The sequence below is a fragment of the Cololabis saira genome, chromosome 14 (genome assembly GCF_033807715.1).
Source record: "Cololabis saira isolate AMF1-May2022 chromosome 14, fColSai1.1, whole genome shotgun sequence".
In the NCBI taxonomy this organism is placed as follows: domain Eukaryota; kingdom Metazoa; phylum Chordata; class Actinopteri; order Beloniformes; family Belonidae; genus Cololabis; species Cololabis saira.
Window position 1 is genome coordinate 28,687,893 of NC_084600.1, and position 22,520 is coordinate 28,710,412.

General features: G+C 44.7%; 1 protein-coding gene across 3 annotated transcripts in view; it reads right to left on the bottom strand.

The window, feature by feature from the left end:
• Positions 1-22,520, bottom strand: part of myo7ab (myosin VIIAb) — a 41,773-nt gene that overhangs the window by 2,231 nt on the left and 17,022 nt on the right. The window contains exons 10-46 of one of the 3 annotated variants that reach the window (XM_061740324.1): positions 21,750-21,903; positions 21,593-21,669; positions 20,413-20,532; positions 20,095-20,237; positions 19,781-19,991; positions 19,536-19,671; positions 18,804-18,910; positions 18,578-18,619; positions 17,264-17,401; positions 16,347-16,505; positions 16,108-16,200; positions 15,522-15,616; positions 14,347-14,431; positions 13,943-14,161; positions 12,127-12,444; positions 11,010-11,219; positions 10,634-10,810; positions 10,450-10,539; positions 10,189-10,319; positions 9,953-10,079; positions 8,573-8,692; positions 8,207-8,380; positions 7,887-8,114; positions 6,589-6,759; positions 6,387-6,504; positions 6,164-6,290; positions 5,799-5,968; positions 5,511-5,698; positions 3,885-4,009; positions 3,649-3,806; positions 2,629-2,782; positions 2,324-2,479; positions 2,142-2,247; positions 1,913-2,026; positions 776-863; positions 565-680; positions 45-230 (exon numbers count right to left, since the gene is read on the bottom strand). In XM_061740324.1, coding sequence (XP_061596308.1) covers positions 45-230; positions 565-680; positions 776-863; positions 1,913-2,026; positions 2,142-2,247; positions 2,324-2,479; positions 2,629-2,782; positions 3,649-3,806; positions 3,885-4,009; positions 5,511-5,698; positions 5,799-5,968; positions 6,164-6,290; positions 6,387-6,504; positions 6,589-6,759; positions 7,887-8,114; positions 8,207-8,380; positions 8,573-8,692; positions 9,953-10,079; positions 10,189-10,319; positions 10,450-10,539; positions 10,634-10,810; positions 11,010-11,219; positions 12,127-12,444; positions 13,943-14,161; positions 14,347-14,431; positions 15,522-15,616; positions 16,108-16,200; positions 16,347-16,505; positions 17,264-17,401; positions 18,578-18,619; positions 18,804-18,910; positions 19,536-19,671; positions 19,781-19,991; positions 20,095-20,237; positions 20,413-20,532; positions 21,593-21,669; positions 21,750-21,903 — 5,331 coding nt within the window. Of the gene's footprint in view, positions 1-44; positions 231-564; positions 681-775; positions 864-1,912; positions 2,027-2,141; positions 2,248-2,323; positions 2,480-2,628; positions 2,783-3,648; positions 3,807-3,884; positions 4,010-5,510; positions 5,702-5,798; positions 5,969-6,163; positions 6,291-6,386; positions 6,505-6,588; positions 6,760-7,886; positions 8,115-8,206; positions 8,381-8,572; positions 8,693-9,952; positions 10,080-10,188; positions 10,320-10,449; positions 10,540-10,633; positions 10,811-11,009; positions 11,220-12,126; positions 12,445-13,942; positions 14,162-14,346; positions 14,432-15,521; positions 15,617-16,107; positions 16,201-16,346; positions 16,506-17,263; positions 17,402-18,577; positions 18,620-18,803; positions 18,911-19,535; positions 19,672-19,780; positions 19,992-20,094; positions 20,238-20,412; positions 20,533-21,592; positions 21,670-21,749; positions 21,904-22,520 lie in introns of all 3 variants that reach the window. The other 2 variants (XM_061740323.1, XM_061740325.1) reach the window with 2 other exon arrangements.

The window sequence follows — 22,520 nt, forward strand, 5'->3', positions numbered from 1 at the left end:
ACCTGCGTTTTAGCCTTTTGTGGTTCTTTGAATCGTGCACTCACCCTCTTCCAGTCGTCGGGGGACAGGTGTCTCATCTGGTCCTGAGGGACCAGGTCCTTCAGGACCTTGGAGATATTTTGGAAGTGGACTTTATCCTCCTCGAACTTCACCCTGTAGATGAGGGCGGCCAGCTGATGCACCTCCTCCCTGGAGCACTTGTGGTACCCACGCAGATATTTGGGGAGCTCCTAATTTTGAAACGGAAACAAAAACAGTTGCTTGTCTATTTGAGTCAAATCAGGATGATGATATTTCTCCAACCCCCCGTCTCCTTGACATCTTCATACTGGGCTACTTTTACACCCTTTGCTGTGACATGTTTTAAATATCAGACTGCAAAATGTTAAAATATGAGAGAAAACAAAATATTTTGTATGAGAACGCATCAGTCTGCAGTCGTGTCACACTCAAGTTTCAAAGTGTGGGTTATTTTGAGCCTCAGTCCAGAGGGATGGGTTGATTTATGTTGCCATGGTGACTGTCATACACGGTAGACGGAGGTTTTCAGAAAGCAGCGCTCACTTGGTAGTAGTGAAAGATGGAGTCTGCCATTGTGTCCTTCCCCGGCACCGTGTTGGTCCACAGCTTCTTCATGAAGAACACCTGATAGGTCAGTGAAGGCACCACACCTGCCCCTCCTATCCACACATGTGGAAAGATGAATATTACAGGACAATTTAATAAAAAAAATACCACAAAGTCTTCAGATCTGGAGACAAGCTAGTGCTTTTACCGTCTTTCACATGTCGGGCTTTTTTGATCCAGTCAGTCAGGTGCCTCACAAAGTCAAAGAAAAAGTCTCCATCCGGCACGCTGATGACCTGGGAAGCCAGGAAAAAACATTCACATAAGGATTAGATGTTTATCTGAGGAAACTTATGTAAAAAGAACAATGACGCAACAAGCAAGTCACCGGCTGTGCCGCCCACCAATCAGGAGTCAACCTGCCTACTTAAACAGAAATGTGTAGCTCAATAACATTTTACCTGATGAGGTACCAAAAGAGAAGAAAAAAGAAAGTTCCGCCCTAAAGTTGTCGTAACCTCCAAGACTAGACAGTAAATAATTGTATCCACGCCCGCCGATAGGGGGGGACAAACGGGTCTGTTGTCCCGGGCCCAGGGTAGGGGGGGGGGGGCCCTCATTAATTTATTTTTATTTTTTTTTATTCTCATTGAATTATGGAATCATTTTTCAAAATGTTTCAAAATATGCCTATTTGTGGAAAAAAATATGTAGTATTTGAGTTACATAAAAGCTTATTTGTTTTCTTCCTAATTGTCCTTGAAATAGTGGTCAAGACCCCCCCCCACCCCCAACACTTTTTGGCCGCTGATCAAAATTTGATGTTATCATTTAATTCAACCATTTGAATGGTCAAAATGTCCGATCAGCACAAGTCTGGTGCTCAGAAAAGAAGAGAAAATAGAAGAATAGAAGAAGAAAATAGAGGCCTCAGAGATTCTCTACACAAATATTTAAAAAAAGGTGGTGACGGTGAAGCTGGAATTAATAAAGTCAGCGTAGAGCAAGGTAAGAGACAGCGCAGCCAACGTTTACCAACCTTGTAACTTAACCTAACTGGCTAGCTCTAATGTTAACGTCCATTAGCTTGTATAAAAACCTGAAGAGCAGAGGGAGAGGAGAGGAAGAGGGAGAAGGAGAGATCCGGGCGCAGGGGGGCCCATCTTAGATTATTTTGTCCCGGGCCCAGGCAAGACTGTCAGCTGGCCTGAGTGTATCTACTGCAAAGATGGATGTTTTAACACAGAGATCGACTCGCTTTTAGAGCCCTAGTGGCCAGTAGAAGAACTGCACCTTTCCTTATTTCCATGTCAGCTTCAACCAAATCTACAAATTGACTTCACACCTTGTCAGCGATCTTCACAAAAAGACTGAACCCCTCCGAGGACTTCAGCATGAGCCGCCCAGAGATGTTTTGGCAGAAGTCCTTGGCCTTGGTGCTGGACTCCACCTCAAACACCTGTGAGCAGAAACACACACCTGCAGACGGTCTACGGACTCAATCCATAACAACATGAAATCCTGACTGAACCTCAGGGATGACGGGGAGTGTGGTGGCGATGGAAGCCGCTCACCTCGTCTGAGTCGTCGGGGAAGTAAACCTTGTGGAAGATCTGAGTGGTTTTGTGCTGGATGGCCTCCACCTCCACCAGGTGAGGAGGATACTTCCTCGATCCATTTCTACGACAAATGACACATTAAGGAGAGGAAATCCAGCTACTGTAAGTGCTGATGAAACGGGGTCAACGGTAGTTACCGCAAGGCCTTCTGCAGCCGCTGCATGCAGTCTGGAGCCAGCGGGTAGTGTTTCTTAGCCTGGAGGAACTTCTGGACGTGAGGCAGCAGGTTGTTGCTGGGAGGAAACAAACCCGTGCAGAGCCACAGCAGCTCCCAGCCCTTCTCCCCGCTGTACCTGCACACAGAAGGGGTGGAGAGATTGATGCACCACGGGAACACACAAAGAAAACATCCCGTGCTCCAGACCGCTGAGAATCAGAACCGACCCCGGTGCCTCCCTCATGACTGCTCTATCTGTCGTGTCCGTAGCCTTTTCATACTTACTTGATGTGGTTATCAGTAAGCTGCTTGATAATCTGACAGAAGATCTCGTCTTTGAGAGGTTCGGCCTTCAGAGCTCCTTCGAATATCTGATCGGTGAGCTCGTTGACGGATCGTACACGTTTGGACGGGTAGTCGCCCATGTACTTCATGACGGGTGCAGATGCAGTCAAGGACAAACACGTGGCAGGAAAAGCAGATTCACTGTTATTAAAGGGAGGCTTTAGTCGTCCATCATTAGCAGCACAGCGCCTTATTCATCGGCATATTTTTATTTACAAAGCTGTCCTATCCTGGGCCTGCTCCCCCACTATTTATGTAACTATTTCTCCAAATCCCAGAGCAACTACCACCTACGTTCCAACGAGTTTTATTTACTAAATGTGCCTAAAGTTAACTCAGAACTTGGTAAGCACTGCTTTAAGTACGCTGCACCTGTTGCCTGGAATGCACTGCAAAAAACTCTAAAGCTAAAGGAGCTCATCAATCTTGGAGCTCTGAAAACTTGTGTTAGAGAAATTGGAGCAGCTTCATATCGTACTTGTTTCCGTTTTTAATGTGAATCCAGAGCCTTAGCCCTGTTGCTTCCTCCTTGAAATGTATTTTATCTGTGTGTTGTGATTTCTATGTCTTGTAATTGTTGTAATTTTTTTGTTGTGTGACTTGTGTGTCTGCAATTGTAATTTCTTTTCTGCTGCTGTCTTGGCCAGACTTCCCTTGAAAAAGAGGTAATTGTGTCTCAACGGGACCGAACTGGTTAAATAAAAGCAAAATAAAAAATAAAAAATAAAATAGTCCAGAGTGGCCTGATGGTCTTTAGATGTCACTTTGTGCAGCTCCAGAATGTAACTGAGGTTCCTCCGTGTTTCACAGCGATAGTGGCGTAGGTTTTTAACGCGTCTGTGAACATAGAGCTGATGTGACACTGATGAGTTAACCTTGACTCTCTTTGGTTACCATTCATATCACCTGTCATCAAATATAAAGGGAAACGTGTCCCGTGAGAGCCGGTGTGAAGGATATCTATGAAGGCCAGGCAGGCCTCCTGCGAGAGCTCCTCGTGAGCCAGGACCTTCTTCAGCAGAGGCTGTTTGAGCGGCTCCCTGGTGCAGCTCCACAGACGCTCCTTCCCTCGAGCTTTGGACATCATCACCCTGCTCAGAGTGCTCTTCGGAGGCGTCCTGAAAACACGCAGCAGGGTCTCAGAGGTTTTCATTCATAGACCAACTGTACCCCCCCACCCCGGTTCGGTAATCCACCTGAAGTAGTCGTAGGAGAACTCCTCCAGCGTGTAGGCCTTGGATTTGTCCTCCTGCTCTGAAAGGCTCATCTGAGACAGACTGATGGATTCTCTCCTCTGATCAGGAGTCATCGTGACCAGAGCCTGAGACAGTGAAACACAATAGACACGTTATTATTAGGGCCCGAGCACTGACAGTGCGAAGGCCCTATTGTATCTGTAGGAATTTTCCTTATCCTAGTTTTTTTTTTTCTTTCTTTCTTCCGACGAAAGGAGGGCCTTTTTGCCCCCCTAAACGTGCCCCAAAAGTCACCAAATTTTGCAAGCAAGGCAGGCCTGGCGAAAAATTTTATATTTAATGAAAAAAACGGCTTGCAGGTTTGCATTAATGGGCGTGGCCTAATGGCTCAACAGCGCCCCCTAGAAAACTTGATGCCTCAAGCCCCACAATACGGTTTGACGTACATGCATGAAAATCAGTACACACCTGTATCATGTCGCAACTTAAAGAAAAGTCTCTTGGCGCCATGGCCCAAACCGAACAGGAAGTCGGCCATTTTGAATTAATCGTGTAATTTTGGCGCAATATATGCCATTCCTTCGGCAGTTAATGCGGCCCGAACCGTAACGTGCACCCAGGTGTGTTATACATCAAAATGTGCGTCTCGATCCTGCGACGATGGGCATTACTTTTCTCAGTCAAAAGCGTTACCGTGGCGACGAGACGCCAAAAAGCGTGCCCCCCCTTCATCTGATTGGTCCATATTTGATAGTTCCTACTTTCTGCCAGAACTTTTGAATGGTTTCACATAGAGAGTCGTGGGTGGTGTCATCTGACTCGGTTTTGAGTCCATGAACATAATTGGTGCAAATAAGCCCCACCCCTTCATCTGATTGGTCGATATCTGATAGTTGCTACTTTCTGCCATAACTTTTGAATGTTTTGATATAGAGAGTCGTGGGTGGTGTCATCCGCTAAATGTCCAGGCCTGAAGAATCTACATGCAAGTCATACAAGCGCTTCCACTGCAGCCTGAACGTGCACAAGGGTGCGAGGGCCCGTTCATCCCTGCTTGCATCTTTAATTATTATTATTATTATTATTATTATTATTATAATAACACAGATGGTGACTGAATCCTGAATTCAATGACCTGATCAATTTGCATGAAATGAGGGATGATTAGGACCCCGGTATCATCAGCATCTGAACTGTAGTGACACCGCCAGGAACCATGTTTTTAATGTTTCTCCCCTTTCAGGATGGACCGAGTCCAAACGGAAAACTGCCTCTTAGTCTCTCGAGTCAAAAGATGACAAGAACCGGGTCATATTGTTCCCAGCACTTACGGGTAACAAGTTCTGCACAATTTATGCTGGACTACACAAGCAGGCCTGGGAGCAACTGAACAGGTCTTGCTAATTTCAGCGAGACAATGCCAAACCTCCGCTAAGCCTGGGCTGCTTTAAACTGGACTCCTGGCGGTCCAGATCTGTCACCACTAAGCGGATTCGCCACAAACTTAAGAAATGAGAAATACGACAAAGAAAGCCCTACTGACAGAGCAGAGCGGCCTCTTATTCTTCCGTGCCATAACGTCCTACAGAGACTGAGGAGGCTGAATCCCGATCGGCATCCACTCACCACGATGTCGTACTGTGGCCTGGTGATGGTGGGCAGCACATAGACACAGTCGGCTGGGAAGTCTCCTCTCTGTTTAGTCCGGTCGTTGATGCCGTGAGCCCAGCCCGAGTTCATCACGTGCTCTCCGTCGTGTTCGTCCAGGATGATCAGATCCCCCTTGGAGAAACTCAGGAAGTTGGAATCCACCCCTGCTGCCAGGGGGAAGCAACAAAAAAAAAAAAAACCCATCAAAGCTTGAGACGAGAAAGCTCTCACAAGATTTGCCTCCAGATCATCACTGGAGCTCACCGGGATTCGGACAGTCCAGCAGTCCCACCACATATTTGGACTTCTTCCTCAGACCTTCGAGGAAGGTCACCACCAGGTCACGGATGTCCTCGGCGTTGTTGGAGGTGAACGTGTACTCATCGCCTTTAATGGTGGCCAATGTGAAACTCTGACCCTGAAGCTTCCCCCCTCTGGAAGATAAAACAATAGAAATGTTACCTCCAGGGTTCAAACGCCCAACGTGGTCATCGCAGAGCATCCAGACTAGCGCCCCCATGTGGTCAGGGCTGGTATTGCTACAAGTTACTCTTCCATCCTCCACATTTTAGGATTATTTCTGAGTCGGTAACAGTCGGTCTTGGCTTGAGGAGATGATGTCATCAAACCTGCTGCTGGACACCGCCGTGATCTCTGGGAACGACAGCTCCAGAAGGACCTGCTCCTGCTCGTCCACGAAGTAAACGCCGGTCCAGTTCACCGCCACGATGACATCGTTTTTAGGAAGACTGGGCCCTGTAACAAGACAGCGTCATAGCCACAAAAAAAACAACCCATAAACCCCGTCAGGTTGCATGGATGCCACGTTCACGGCGACCAGGCGTCACCAACCTGAGAACTTGAAGGCCTCATAGAAGCGTGAGAAGAGTAAAGGCCACTTTAACCGAGCAAAATCCACCACATCCTCCTTCACCTTCTGTGTGTTCAGCCTCCTCTTGTTGTGTAGTCCCTGCACAGATGATCACAGCTCACATCTGTCACATGACAGCAGAAGAAGAGGAGTTGATTTTGGTCAACTGAGATCAGCAGGTACCTTTTTGTGGGTGTTGACGATGAGCTGAGACCACTTCTCTGCCGTCTTAGTGGAAGTGATTTCTCTGTCGGGGATGTAGGACGGGATGAGGCTGAGCAGGCGCTCCTGCAGGACCTCGGAGCCGTAGTCCACATAGTACTGCTGCGACGCCAGCTCTGCCAGGTCGTCCTCCTTCAAGACACGACCACAGGACAGACACCATGTGATACCGGTCAGACGTGATAATAGTGGAGCATTCAGTCCTCCTGACATGTTGTCCCTCAGGAACCGGTGCTTTCTAACGTGATCAATGACCCCCTGACGTCTGGTGTGCCACAGGCAGTACTGGAGTTGAGGGGGGATGAGGGGGGATGGCATCCACCCCTGAAATAAAAACGGTCCAAATCCTCCCCCCTGTAAAACTGCCATCCCTTATGTCATTTCATCAATGAATGTGGTTTTACTGCTATTTCAACATTTACAGTCATCACCAGAAAAATAACAGCAGAAAAATAACTTGTTATTTAACAATTTTCACCTGTTTCAAGTAAATTTTCACGATTTCAAGATTTATCTTCTCATTACAAGCAAAAAAAATCTTGTTCCACTGGCAGATTTTTCTACTTATTTTAAGTGAAAATCTACTTCAAACAGGTGAAAATTATTGTTTTTTCCAGTGATGAGTCTTGTTTTAAGTGTAATGAGATTTTTTTTGACTAAAAATGAGACATTTTAACTAGAAATAAGACAAATATTCTTGTTAAGATTTTGATTTTTTGCAGTGATCCATTTTACTTTATCCTGTGAAGGACAGAATCATATTGATAAGTTCAGAAAACGTTTTTTTATTGTTGTGTTTTGATGTATTTGATGTAAGCCCAGTGGATATTTAAAGCTTACAGAAGGCTGCATTTAACTGCTGCTATGTCATTCCTGCAGTATTTCTGCAGGTGTTTTGGTCAGTGCTATTATTTGTAATATATTATATTATTTGTAATCAGCACAAATTATCTGTCCCCCTATGATAAAATCCACCATCCCCCCTGATTATTTTTTTACAACTCAAGTACTGACTACAGGGATCCGTCTTGGGACCTATTTTGGGTTCTATTTTCCCTAAACATGCTGCCATTAGGGTCAGTTATTTCACAACATCATGTTTCTTTCATCTGTATGCAGATTTTGACATCAATCGAAGATCAATGTTTAATCTTTACCAAGTAAACTCTTCAGAATCCTCAGAAACATCTAGAAACTCTGAAATCCTCCGACTCCCATCCACGTGACAAACATCCTTCCCACACGGATACGCTGCTCACCCTCTCACAACGGTACTCTCCAAACTTCACTCCTCGGACGATCTGCTGGTAAACGAGGTTGGTGGCGACGTGGTCGTCGGCGGGGTTGTGCCAGGGGCTGAAGATCTCCTTCCTGAAGAACAGCCTCCAGGGGGCGTTCCTCTCCTGGGCGCCCTGCTCCTTGGCGTACTGCTCACACTGCGACACGGCGTCCATGACGTGGTCGCTGCCGCTGCCCAGCGATGACACCTGCCGGAGACAAACCTCCGTCACACCTGGCGCAGCTGCCTGGCAGCGGCGTACGTGACCCTGGTGGCGCCGGGGTCGCGCTCCAGTCCTACCTTGTCAAACAGAGCGATGTACAGCGAGAAGCCGAAGCGATCCAGCAGGCTGATCTTGTCGGCCAGAGCATTGCAGAGCTCGCTGGCCGTGGTGGCCGAGTCTGCGAGGAGGGTCTTCGTTGTCCCGTCCATGAACGTGACCGGCAGCATGATGGGCTTCTTGGACTTTGTGGCCTGAAGAGAAGAACCAATCAGATTTCAATTTCAAGCACTGAAGCGCATCCTTATGTCCCAGAAAATAAACACCAAGAAAGAGCTTCTCGTTAGCGCCAGCGGATGTTTGAATCCAGTTTTACAGCAACGCTAACAAGTAAACAAGCAAACGCTCTCCTGGACGTGAAGGATCACATGACCTGCTCTCTGTACCTGCAGCTCCAGCCACGACGGCGGCTGCGTCCGCGTCCGGTTGACAAACGTCCTTCTCAATCTTTCTTCGCAGTAGGGCGCGTAACCGGGAGGGCCGTTGATCAGGAACGTCCGCAGATACTGGCAACAGAGCGGGAGGAGGAGGAGGAGGAGGAGGAGGGAAAGAAGAACTTTAAATTAAATCCAGATGAGGTGCAGGAGGCTGTGAACTAAGGATGGGTGATATTTTACCGTTCACGATATACCGTCAAAAAAATCCCCACGGTAAGAATTTGTCATCTCGCGGTAAAAACGATAAATTCCCGTTGATGATGTTTTTGTGTAAAGCTGATTTATGGTTCTGCGTTAAATCGACGCACAACGTACATGTGCAGGAAGGAAGGAAGGAAGGATGGAAGGAAGGAAGATATGAGCCTGAAAGAAAGAAAGAAAGAAAGAAAGAAAGAAAGAAAGAAAGAAAGAAAGAAAGAAAGAAAAAAGATATGAGCCTGAAAGAAAGAAAGAAAGAAAGAAAGAAAGAAAGAAAGAAAGAAAGAAAGAAAGAAAGAAAGAAAGAAAAAAAGATATGAGCCAGAAAGAAAGAAAGAAAAAAAGATATAAGCAAGAAAGAAAGAAAGAAAGCAAAAAGATATAAGAAAGAAAGAAAGAAAGAAAAAAAGATATGAGCCAGAAAGAAAGAAAGAAAGAAAGATATGAGCCTGAAAGAAAGAAAGAAAGAAAAAAAGATATGAGCCTGAAAGAAAGAAAGAAAAAAAGATATGAGCAAGAAAGAAAGAAAGAAAGATATGAGCAAGAAAGAAAGAAAGAAAGAAAGAAAGAAAGAAAGAAAGAAAGAAAGAAAGAAAGAAAGAAAGAAAGAAAGAAAGAAAGAAAGAAAGAAAGAAAGAAAGAAAGAAAGAAAGAAAGAAAGAAAGAAAGAAAGAAAGAAAGAAAGAAAGAAAGAAAGAAAGAAAGAAAGAAAGAAAGAAAGAAAGAAAGAAAGAAAGAAAGAAAGAAAGATATTAGCCAGAAAGAAAGAAAGAAAGAAAAAAAAAAGATATGAGCCAGAAAGAAAGATATGAGCAAGAAAGAAAGAAAGAAAGAAAGATATGAGCAAGAAAGAAGGAGGCTCCAAAGACTGAATGTGGTGATAGATTTATAGTTAAAAAGGTGGAGTTGAATTGGTATTTTTTTTTTATCGTCATTTTTTTCGTTATCGGGATAAATGCCAGAAATTATCGTGATAAATTTTTTAGTCCATACCGCCCATCCCTACTGTGAACAGACTCCGCCCCTTCAAGCTGGCATCCAAGAGAGCAGATCCTGAGAGCATGGACCCCTGAGGTGCCAGCGACACCGTCAGTGCTGCTGGCGTCTCCTCACAACAACTGAGCCTCTTACTTTGACAAACTTCTCCGAGGGGGCGAAGCAGCCCACGCAGAGGGACAGCAGGATCCAGCCGCGGGCGTGGCTGCTTTTGGACGGGTTCTGGGTCAGCTGCTTGCAGATCTGACAGTAGATCTCATCCCTGAGAAACAGGTCAACAACACACAGATTTAGAGAGCCGCCTGCAGGAAACCTTCGTGACCTTCGCCGCCGTCATCTGCTTTCCTCCAGCGCTCCTCGTGTTCCCTCACCTGAGAGCCGGACGCAGGATACCGTTCCCGATGATGAAGTGAAGTTTCTCCAGGTTGGAGGTGGGCCGGTCCTCCAGCATGCTGTTTCCCTGAAGGGCGTAGTCGCCCCCCTCCGTCAGTCGCCTGGCAACCTGCCACAGATGAGAGCAACCGCTGCCTTCATCAACCCGGTAAAGATTGGAGACGGAGGACATGTGCTCACGGAGAGACCACACAAACAAACACGTTATAATCTGTCAAGATGCTGAAAACAAGTCTGACCTCCTCTGTGATCTTGGATTTCCTCTTCAGCGTGAGAGACACGAGTTTATGTCTGACGCTGTTCCTCTTCTGGGCGTCTACGGGGGTGTTCTGCAGACGGGGACACGAGAACGTCATGAGAAAACCACCTGGAAACCGGAGTGGACCCGGACCGGACCGTGGACCCAGACCCGCCTCAGCTCACCTCTCCGTCCACCTGCAGCTCCTGCAGCTCCCTCTTGTACGTCCTCTTTCCAAGCGTTTCGTAGATCTTGGTCATGACGGGGATCTTCTCGCTGCCGTCGTTGATGACCATCTGACACTTTGGTTCTGGAAGGTCCCCCATGAACCTCAGCACGGTGATCCACACGGCCAGAGCTGCCTGAAGGACGAGACAAAGGTGACATGTTCTCGGGGCCGGGATGCACTGAAGCAATGATCATTTAGACTTTATAGCTCTGAATGGATGTGTTAAGAACACCCCCAGATATTCAAACAGAGAAACGTATCTTGTGTTTTTAAATCAAAAGAAAAGAAAAGACAGGCCATATGTGAGGGCAGAGAACTGAGCTCGGTCTCACCAGCTGGTCTCCTTCGTCTTCGTGGAAAAGCAGCGGCTGCTTGAGCGGCCGTCTGATGTACGAGTACGTGGACACGCCCTGGAAGTAAGTGGCGGCGAACTTGGAAAACTTGTACTCGGACAAGTCCTCCTCTTCCTCCTCAGGTAACGGCGGGGCTTCGTTCAGGACCTCCTCCTCTGCTTCCTCACCGCGAGGCGTCTGTTCCAGATCCTGAGGGAAAACAGCGAGGTGTGAAGTGTGAGGTGTGGTGTGAGGTGTGAGGTCAGCTTCTCCACAGCTACCTGCCTCAGCGTCAGCTTCAACAAGCTGAATTCAGATTCACCATTTTGTGGAAAACTCAAACGATGTTCCTTCTTTGCTCCTCGGGTGCCTGTTTCCTGCACTTTCCCTTCACATCTCTGGAAGTTTACAAATAAAATGCTTTTTTTTTACTAATCCAAATTTCAGAGGAGTTTATTTAGCAGCTCATTAACCCTAACTAACTTTTTGCTCCCTCAGAACAAAAATACACATTTATAGTACACAATTAATAACCAGTGCTATTTCTGCCTATAACTCTCGTCTTTTATATCATTAAACAGACTTTAGTTGCTCTGATGTGCTTTCATAGCTGGTTTCATGGCTGTCAGTCTATGGAGCAATACCACGACCACATGGGGGGCAAAAAGGGGCGTAAAGTTCAACAGAGGTGGACAGATCCCCTCAGCACCGTTCTGTCAGCGGCTCTTCTGTCCATACAGCAGATCTACATGTTTCAAACACTATTAAACACTTGATTCGATAACTGAGATAAAAATATGCTCCTTTTCAGAAACTTTAATGATTTCTTACAGTATTTTAAGTAGATATTTTGTTGGTGGTACTGACTCTTTAGAGTAAACGTTGACTTAACTTTCTCCTGCTGGGGTTCTGCTTTGGATTATAGGATACAAGAGATGATATAATTGGAAAAAAAATGGAATCGAATCATCCCAACAGCAGCAGGAATACCTTGGTCTGAGTCGGATGAGCCAGAACCAGGACTCCAAAACCAGAACCAAGGACGAGCTTTTAAATACTACTTCTACAACTCCTCCCACTCAGCCTGAACTGGACCAAAACCAGCACCGGTACCTACTTCAAACCCAGCTGGCCCCTGTCCGTCCTGGTTCGGCAGCGGCCCGGAGTCCCCGAGGAAACCGAACATGCGGTCGACCATGTCGGAGTGGTCGACGGGCTGCTCCTTGTCCCTCTCCATCTGCTCCAGCAGCTCCTTCTTCTTCCTGGCCTCCTCCTTCTCCTCCCTCTCCCTCTCCTCCTGCTGCTGGCTCAGCTGGAACAGTCGCTCCTGGTGCTTCCTCTCAGCCTCCACCTTGGCCCTCCGGACCGTCATCTGGTTCCTCAGCTGCTCCTCCTCGGCCCGACGCTGGCGCTCCGCTTCCAGGCGACGCCGCCGCTGCGAGGGGAGGAAACAGAGGGACACGGGTTCACGGAGGCAGGCCGGCGGGCTTTTAGCGTTCATCTTACTTCTTTTCATATGGCTGTTTGGAGGTTAACAGAAAGATTGGAGGTTTAGATTTAAAAATAAGGGAAAAGCTTTATATTATTATAATAAAGAAAAATGTGATGAGTAACTTTACCTGTTAACTAAAGTTTTAAATGTCTGCAACTGAAAATATAAACTTTAAATGCCAACATAAACACCCTGTGGATGTTACTTGCAGCCGATGTTGTTTTTCTACATTTAATAACAAACTGAGATTAAGCAAACATTTATAAAGTAAAATAATTTATTCAGGACATAATTCACAACAGACATAAAATCAGTTTTCAACAAACACATTATAAATCTTTTAGAAAATAAAGCTTCAATGGTGACAAATCTAATGATTGATAAAGAATTACAAGAACATTAAACAAACTAACCTGTACTGGAGATTTATTTACACAACATAAGGAGATTTATTTTTTAATTGCAACAACGACAACATTGAGGAAAAATCAAAAATATGTTTTTTTTTTAAATGTTTTTCAATGAGTTGGGAAACTGTGACATCACAAACCCGGATGGAGGCCGAGTCGTACAATTTTCTCGCACTCCTCTCGGACATGAGACGGAGATCCACATCATGCTACAGATGTTAGAGGCGGAAATCTACAGGACAGGTTGAGAAGGAGGAGCAACCTGCTGGAGAGGCAGACAGCTCCGCCCCTGAACCAGCTGACTTTACAGAGCTGTGGCGCTGCATCTGGACTATTCTATACATGTCCCCATTCATTCCCCAGATATTCTGTTAAAGGCACTTCTCAGTTCATACCAAACCATTTCTTTAATTATCCCACAGATTTTTATAAAAATGAGAAAAAAACCTTTGAAAACAAATACATGAATTAGAGCCTAACTGATACTGATGTTAAGTTTGAGGAAGTTCAAACCCGCTGCAGATCTTTGGGGGACAAACATCAACACTCGTAAAACAGTTGAAGCACGTTTAGTCCTCGTGTCATCTTTCACTTTTTAATTTGTTCTCATCAACCATTAAAACGCTGATCCTCATAAAACCCATCAGATAAAATCATCCCACCGTAAACTGGTCAGGGTCTAAAAACAGCCACAGAAACTATGCTCAGAATAAGAAGTCATAAGAAGACATAAAATATTTTGCAGTCAGTGATGTTGTGATTTACTTTGATCAATAAAACATAAAACTGTCAGTCATGAGTCAGCGCTGGTGGGAGTGGCCGTCGTTTTGACCACGACGGTCATGAGAAAACACTTCACGTAATCCCGGCCTCGGGCGAGCATAAGCAGGACGCCGTCAGTTTCTTTTCACCGCGTCAAATGTGTGATAAATGTGTTTTTTTCCCAGCATCCATCAGCACCAGCAGCCTTCGCGCTCCGGAACGCAAACAATCAGATGGAAGTAGCAGTAGTCGACGTGATAACTGTTTACCTCCGCCCTGAGCCTCTGGCAGAGGCGCCTGGCTATCATGCCTCTGGTGTAGGCCTGGACCGTCAACACGGCGCGGAGACGCCGCCAGAAGGCCTGCCGGATCAGGAAGCCCCGGCAGCGGGCCTGGATGAGCGTCACACGGAGGCGAGTGATCCGGTAGCTTCTGTAGTATTTCCTGGACCTGCAGACCGCCTGGAGCCGCAGGAAGCCCGACTTCATCTGGAAGAGAGACCCAGTTCAGGTCAGGTGTTGGACAACTGCAGATTACTCATCTACATTTATATGCAGATTGTTGTGTTGCAGAAACACTTGAATTAAGACTTTTAAGGGATTAAGCTTTTAAATGTTGTTTTAAGGATATTTTCATCACAGGAAACATGAACTGCATATTGTGAAGGACTCACAATTTGGTAATTCTTCCTGCACCGGTAACCTCTCCAGGCCTTCTGGATGACCGTCACGGCCCTCCGTAGCCGGAGGAAGTTGGTCCTGCAAAAGGAAACAAAACTCAGAATCCCTCTGTGGCATCCAACAGCATGTTACTTCGTTTATTCATGTGCTGAAGCTGATTTCTGCTCCGTGTTTAAAAGATCAATTGCCAAACTGTCTTTTATTTTCATTTCTAATTATTTTATGTCATAAGAACTTTTCTAGTAAACTGATCCAAACCTTGCAGATGTGAACAAAAACATTAAAAAGTATGGTTTCTGTGTTGAATCAAAGATGACACATCTGAGATTACAGCAAGAGTCAAATTACCTGTAAACATTAGCAGGCTGAAGTAAATATCTCATCTCTTAAATGTTTTAGAGCGCATGTGTCTCTTTGGATTCACGTAGCGAAAACTTAAATACTCTGGAAATCAAGTCTATAACATCTAAACAATTACTGAAATAAGACTTTCCTGATGTAGAAAGGATTTTGAACAAGAATGGTGACACTGATTTTTCAAGGTTTTGAGACATTTTTAGGCAGATTTCAGGTATCAAACTATAACACTTTTTTTATATGATGTATATTTGTTATTAAATGTCTTAGCTCTTAAATATAACTGTTTTGGGTTTGTGTGACACTGATTCTTCAGTATCCCCATGTGGAACAATCAGTGAACTGGGGGTGTTCCACAAGGCCATATCTCAGGAACATGTCCAATGATTTACATGATTGACACCTCTGTAGCGTTTTTTACAACCCTTTAACAAATCCACGTCACTTCAGACGTTAACCAGTCAGAGTGAAGACCAGACTGTATTTTCCTCTCAGTTTGCAGCGTTGTTGAAGGGTTAGCCAGTCAGCTACGACTCAGTTCACCCTCAACTTCAACTCGTTTGGAAGAAGTTGACATTTTAAACGTTTATTGCTATTTCTCAGTAGTATCAAGAAATGATGATTTTAGAGTTCTGCAGAATAACAGAATAAAGTAAGTAAGTAAAGAAATGGTCACACATGATCGTGTTTCAACATTGTGTCCATGTTGGTGTTATTCAACAAAATAAACACAGCAAAGATATGTCAACCCCTAAAACTGTGTGGAAGATAAATATCTTTGCAGGTCTGTGTTTCCTCATCAGCTGCTCACCTCACTTTCATCCCTCGAACCGTCTTCTGGATGAGGATGACCTTGTCGGTGATGGCCTTGTCCCTCTCGATCTCCAGCTGCATGTCATGGTGGTCCTGAAGCGGGACCAGGAGACACCATGAGGACAAACAACAGAGCTTTCTCAAGAGAGTTGAGAAGAAACTTTTACAAAGTTGATAAAACTGACAACTCAAATGGGACAAAAGATATCAAGTCAACATTTATTCCGTCAGAGTGAGTAGTGAAACTGATCTGTGGAGATGCAAAACTTTACAAATCAGGCAGGCTGGGAGAGAAGAAGCAACGAGAACAGAGAAACATTTTACGACTCAAACATCTGAGTGGAGCTAAACACCAAAACATCCAACAACCCACAGCCTCAAGAATGTTCTCATTCCTGTTTTTATTTGTCGATATTTTACTTTATTTTAACCTCATCTTGTAAATGTTTTTTTTATGTATAATGAGACCGGCTCACTGAGTTTACGTGGGGGCATTTATGAAGAAACAGAGAACCTTTAAAGCATTTAAGCCGAGAAAAACAGCCAAATTGTGAAATGTGGGTTTTTACACTCAGACCACCAACCTTTAAGAAAATCTTGGTTTTTCCGATCTGCCAGTCATCGTGATTCCCAAGCCGCGCCAGGACAATCCGCTGGGACGTCCCCTGCAGGTCCTCCTGGATGGAAACAAAGCTGTGTAAAAGTAAAGTCCCCCGGACCGGTGCTGGAGTTTAGGTTAAAACACTGATGAAACACTTCACACCGGTCCAGAAGCACTCATGCACTCCCTAAAACGATCAAAGCGAAATGACATGATGTGGACCTGTATGTGGGCGGGTTTGATGCCCGGCATCAGGACTCTGTAGCGATCCACAAATTCACCAAAGCTGTATCGGATGGGATAACCAGCCCGCCTGATCCGGATGGTCTCCATCATCCCGGAGTAGCGCAGCTGGCGGATGCACAACTCTCTGTCAAATAACTGGGAAGGAAACGACAGACAGACACATGACAACCATGTTCTGTGTAGACGGACCCCGAAACAAGCTCCACAACAACTGCCAATAACAAATACCCCTAAAACTCCTTGATACAACTCTCATGATTTGAAAAGGGAAGTGAACGCTTCTTTTCTGCATCAACCGGCTCCTCTGGGCATGATTTAGTCATCGCCTTCAGATAACTCGTGAAAAGTTGTGCAAATCATCCCAAAGGTTTGAATCCACGTGGATAATTTACTCCCAGAAGTCCCTCCAACATTAATATGGAACATCACAGCCTGCTTCGTCGAGGGGGCGCAGTTTCATGTGTTTGTGTATGTGAGTGTGTGTTTGACATGCAACGATGTGTGCATGGTGTAAATGTGGCACGAGACATGAGCATGCATGCATGGATGTGGTGTGACATAGATACAAAATAATTTATAAGCTCAATTATATTCTCCCCAATTCCCACTTTTCTGACACATTGAAGACGGCAGCTTCACCCCCACAGGTCCTTCAAAGTTTATAAAACACTTTGTAAAGAACATGAATATAACTGATTTTGTCACTACTACTACTATTGTAAGAAAAAATATAGTATAAATATATAATGAAAGCGTGTTTGAAAATATTTCAAAATAAAAGCTTTTTGCACAAATAGACAAATGGGCAGGTTTGTAACGTTCAAAATATAATAAAAAAAGAGACAGATTACAGATTGAACTAAATTAACTAGTTTAAAGCTTAGAACACTCACCATTGGTCTTTTGAGTTCGTTGGGTTTAATACAGCGAACGAAGAACGGCTGACACACACTGAGCGTCCTCATCAGCATCTCCAGGGAACGCTTGAACTGACTACTCAGAGTCGGAGAGCGCTTCCTCGTCTCAACGCCCTACGCACACACACACACACACGCACACACACACACACCTTCAGTGTCAATAATGAAAAAGTCATTAACCGACGTAAATGTTCACCGTTTCCAGAAAGGTTGGGATGTTGTGGTAGAATTGAAACAAGATACAAAGATTTGGAAATAGTTAAAACAATAAAAAAAAGCAAATCATCATGTTGATAATATCGAGATGTGAAATGTTGAAAACAAGAATAATGTTTATAAATCTAAGTTGTTTTGATGGGTCAGGCCAGGAGAAGCTGTTTCTGAAAAGTAGTAGATGAAAAGTAGATGATTCAACAAAGGATTTATTTAGTATATTTAAATGTAATAGCTGAACAGTTTCAGAAGTAATATTGAAAAAGATTTCATCCTTTTCTGTGGATTGTAAAAGTACGGAGGACTCATTCCTCCTTAAAGCCAGCAGCTCAGATGGTCCCCATGTTTAAGGTGGAAGTTTAAAGCCTTTCTACAGCAATGTGATAACAACTCAGTCATCTTCGTTCCCGTTTTACTTTGAGTCTCGCTCAGAATCATCATGGCATCCACCGTAGCTGTGCGTGAACTGTTGATGTTGATGCGACGGGGGTCAGAAGTTAGGGACAAGGGACTCCAATAATACTCAAATAATCCTCCAAATCAATTTAAAGCTCATAATTATAAGTAAGTATAATAAGTATTTGGTGTTCTTTTATAAACACGTTCACTACACTGAAAAAAACCCAGATCCAGGCAGATTCTCCCTCTGGGGTGAAGTAAAAGTTAAAACCGCTCAGTAGCCTGAAGCTCTTTTGGAAAATTCATGGAGTTAAAACCTGCTTTCTGATTGATTGAATGTCTGCCGGCGGTTTCTGTGACAGACGGGGGTGCGTTAAAAGATTTAGGTTCTTAGGTCAACAAATGATCAGGTAATAGATCCACTCTCTGTCACCACTTCAAAAAAACAGACGCACAAATATACCAAACACAAAGACGGGGTGCACGCTAAAGTACACACGTAGAACAGGACAGAAGCTCTAGCTCGCTCTGAACGACAGAAGACCCTGAGATCAATCTCCGCTCTCTCACTCCGGTTTCTGCAACGACAGGCCGCGGAGGTCTGAGAGGGGCGGAGGGATGCTGCGTGGAGGGGACGCTTAAACACACACAAACACACCGACGCCTGGTGATTACCTTTGGAGCAGGAGTGCTGGGCTGCTGATAGCCACACAGAAACTGATGTTAAAGGTAAAGATGGAAGAAACAGAAGAAAGAACAGCGTGAGAGGAGGGCTGAGGAGTACCTGAAGCAGGCGAGAGTCGCCAGTGACGTCGGCATCATCATTTAAACACCTCCACTGACGGGCACAACAGGGGGGGAAGAAAAACGCATCAACATGAAACATTTTTGCTGCCCTCACCATGGCAACGTCGGCCTGGAAGATCTGCTTGATGAACTTGTTCTTGGACGAGTGGACGAGCTGGATGATGTCGGTGTGGAGGCTGTCTCGGTTCTTCTCCAGGAACCCTGGAGGAGCAGCGGGGAGCGAAACGCCGTCAGGATGTTTGCTTTGGACAGACGTTAAATTACACACGCGCTCAAACGCCATCTAACCGCTAAAAACCAGTGTAAACAACAGAAAAAGGGAACACCTGGATCAATAATGTCTCTTTTTCATCTCTATTTGCATCCAAATTTAAAAACATGCCAAGTGCTTCCTTTATTTTTGGTTTAGTTTTATCAGATCAAATTAAGGTTGAAATGAAATATACACGAGGAAGTCAAACCTGTATGCATACTTGTGAAGGCACAAAGACTTTAAGAGAACTTTGACTCTGTCTTTTATAACTTTATTGACCCCTAACAACATGTCTCTGATCCAACTGTCCAGTCAGAGCTCGGGCAGTTGTTCAAGTCCATCGCTGGACCTTCGCTCTCATGACCTGCAGCAGATTTGGAGGCCATGAAACCACCTGCTCTCTTATTTGACAGCTTCACTTTGACATGTGATGACACAGTCAAATCAGTTTAAAACAGGGTCAAAATCCCCATCCAGGGTCAGGATCTATCTGTGCAGTTCCAGGACTGATCACTACAAGACGGGAATAAAAGCGTGAATTAAAGCGCGATCATCACAGGGAGGAGAACGCACCTCTGGACTCGTAATTGACAACTCCAGCGAAGTGTTGGATCCCAAACTGGGTTTCATAGCAGTTTTTAGGAGGAAAGTAGTTGGAATTGAGCTTGTGCTGCGAGTTGAGTTTATACAGCATCGTGGCGTCAGTTCCCTGCGAGGAGATAGCGGACCACACACCAACCAGCACAAACACAGCATTAGCAGAGATGTTACAGCAGGTTCAAGCTGAAAACAGCTCCTCCGTGACTCTCGTTTTTCACCTTAGGGAACTTGCTCTCTTCGTCAATGAGGGAGATGATGTTCATGGGCTTGTTGGCGATCATGTCCAGCGCGTCCTGGTTGTCCGTGAACTCGATGTGCTGCCAGCTGATGTCCTCCAGGTTGTACTCCTCCTGCTCCAGTTTGAAGACGTGGCGAACGAAGAACTGCTGCAGGTTCTCGTTGGCAAAATTGATGCACAACTGCTCAAAACTACAGCGAGAGAGAGACAGAGAGAGAGAGAGAGAGAGAGAGACGCATCAGATGAAGAGCTCCCACTGCACAGCTTCTCATTTAAAAGCGGCACATGCGTCACCTGTTGACGATAAAGTTCTCGAAGCCAAAGATGTCCAGCAACCCGATGGATCTTCTCACGACGGGACTCTCGCAGGAAGGAGGCCGGTAGATGGCCGCGTTAATCTTGTCTACTATCCAGACGAACAACCTCCCGTAGATCCCCTGCATCAGAAAACACACTTGCTGATCCAGAATCCCCCTTCACCCCCCAAACATGACCGAGCTACAACAGAGCTTCCCCCTCTATAGGACACGAGAGACAAACGTGGTGTCTGGTGGCGACTTGAAGGGAGTGTTAGTGACGTATTCCTCTGTGGAGCTGGAGACAGCTCGGTACCTTAACGAAGGCGTCCCTGACGTCCAGCCCTTGTTCCACGCTGAGGGGCGTGGTGACGCTTTCGCCGCGCGTGATGAGGGTTCGAGTGGTCAAACACACCATCACATCCTTTGGCTCCACCTACAATAGAAGATGATGACATCAGACTGTAGCGTAAAGTGACGTTCATTCTTTCAGGAAGATATTTTTAAGTGTCTGCGTGAGGCCTTGAACAGCTGGAACAGGACAATAATGTTGTATGTAAGAATACAAAGGCCATGTACTGGTGGATTCTAGGGGTGGGCCAAAATATCAATATGGTAATATATTGCGATACTTTGCTGGCTGATCCAATATCAATATTCAAAATTTTAATTTCAATTTTTTTTATTTATTTCATTTTTTTATAATAAATCATGTTTCAGACAGGATGTAAATCCAGTACAAGTTTATTACACATTAAATAATATTGTTAGTGTTAATTTCATTTTATGTAAACAATATGAAAAAAATATGCAAATATGTTGTAACTTTAGCTTGTAAACAACATTGTTTATGTTTATGTAATAATTGCTCGGGGGTCATGAATTTGATTCTGATTAAGCAGCACTGATATGTGTCCATGTTTACATCGAAGAAGTTGATAACACGAGGACTGAAATATGTATTTTCTGCATTAATTCTGTTTTTTAATGTCCTGTTAATTTGGCCTCCGGCAGGAGTTTCCCCCCTTATGATCCAGGTCCTGGTCAAGGTTTCTTCCTCCTAAAGGGGAGTTTTTCTTGACACTGTTTGGCTAAGGTTTTTCTCCCACTAAGGGAGTTTTTACCTGCCATTGTTTATGTTATGTTTATGTAAAAACTGCTCGGGGATCATGTTCTGGGTCTCTGGAAAGCGCCTAGAGACAACTTTTGGTGTATTTCTATAAATAAAATTGAATTGAAATTGAATTAATTTTCACAGACAGAAAATATTTTTGTGAAATGGATTCAGTGCAATCAATAAATTCTGAATATCTTCAGTGACACAGATATCGTAATGTGTTGTGGAAGAAATGTCTTGCAACATATCGATTATCGCGGAATCACTGTATCATATTATCATTATTGATGGCAAAATACTGTGATAGTATCGTATTGTGAGGTACCTGGTGATACCCAGCCCTAGTGGATTCAAACATAGACACACACACACTACACACCTCCATGAGTGACGCAGCCGTCACCAAGTCAGGAGATCTCACAACCACACAGGCGTCCAGGTTGTCATAGATACGGGCTGCAGGAGACGAGAACGTGGATTAAAGACTGAGACAGCTCCGTGAACGATGCGTGTGATGCAAGTGCTGATGTACATACCCTCGAAGCGCAGGTTGCCCATGTGCAGGATGGCCGCCAGCAGCTTGGAGATCTCCCAGCTCTCCGTCTCGGTGAACATGAGGACCTTCATGGCCGCCAGGATGCTGGAGTAATCGTTGAGGTCGTCACGGCCGTCACACTGTGTGCAGTGACCCTGCAACATGTCGTAGACAGAGTTTCTCTCTTAGGCCAAACTGCTTCTAGAAACTTCAGTCTTGGTCTCTCGGGTGCACGAGACTACAAAAACTTTATCATCATCACTTTATCTCTTGAATCCTAATATCTTACTAAGGCTACTGTTGTTAAACTAGAACTTCTTTTAATGCACATCAAAAAATCATGACCCATAAACTCTTGCTGACGGCTGCGTTCAGTTCGGATAACGCTCAATTGTCTCCATAAACATATTAAATCGATCATCCCTGATCACTGAATTCAATTCCAGGTAAAATTACTTTGCCAACAACAAAAGTTTAAGTCTTCATTCACTCTTCTTCTTTTAAAATGCTAAAGTTTTAGTTTTACAGTCTATAAGTTTCCCAGTTTAGTCGTCACATTTCAGGTTAATTCATATCATGCCCAAACTTTTATAGAAAACTATTGGCTTCAGAGATAATAAAAATAAACTTAAATACAAAAAAGGAACCTGTGTAAAAATGTTCCTAGAGTGACAAATTGTAAAAGAGGAACATCATCAGTCATGATCTTGGAGAAGCACTTGTTGCTACCATCCATTGGGAAGGGCAACCGTTTGGTATAAAAGTACTCAGA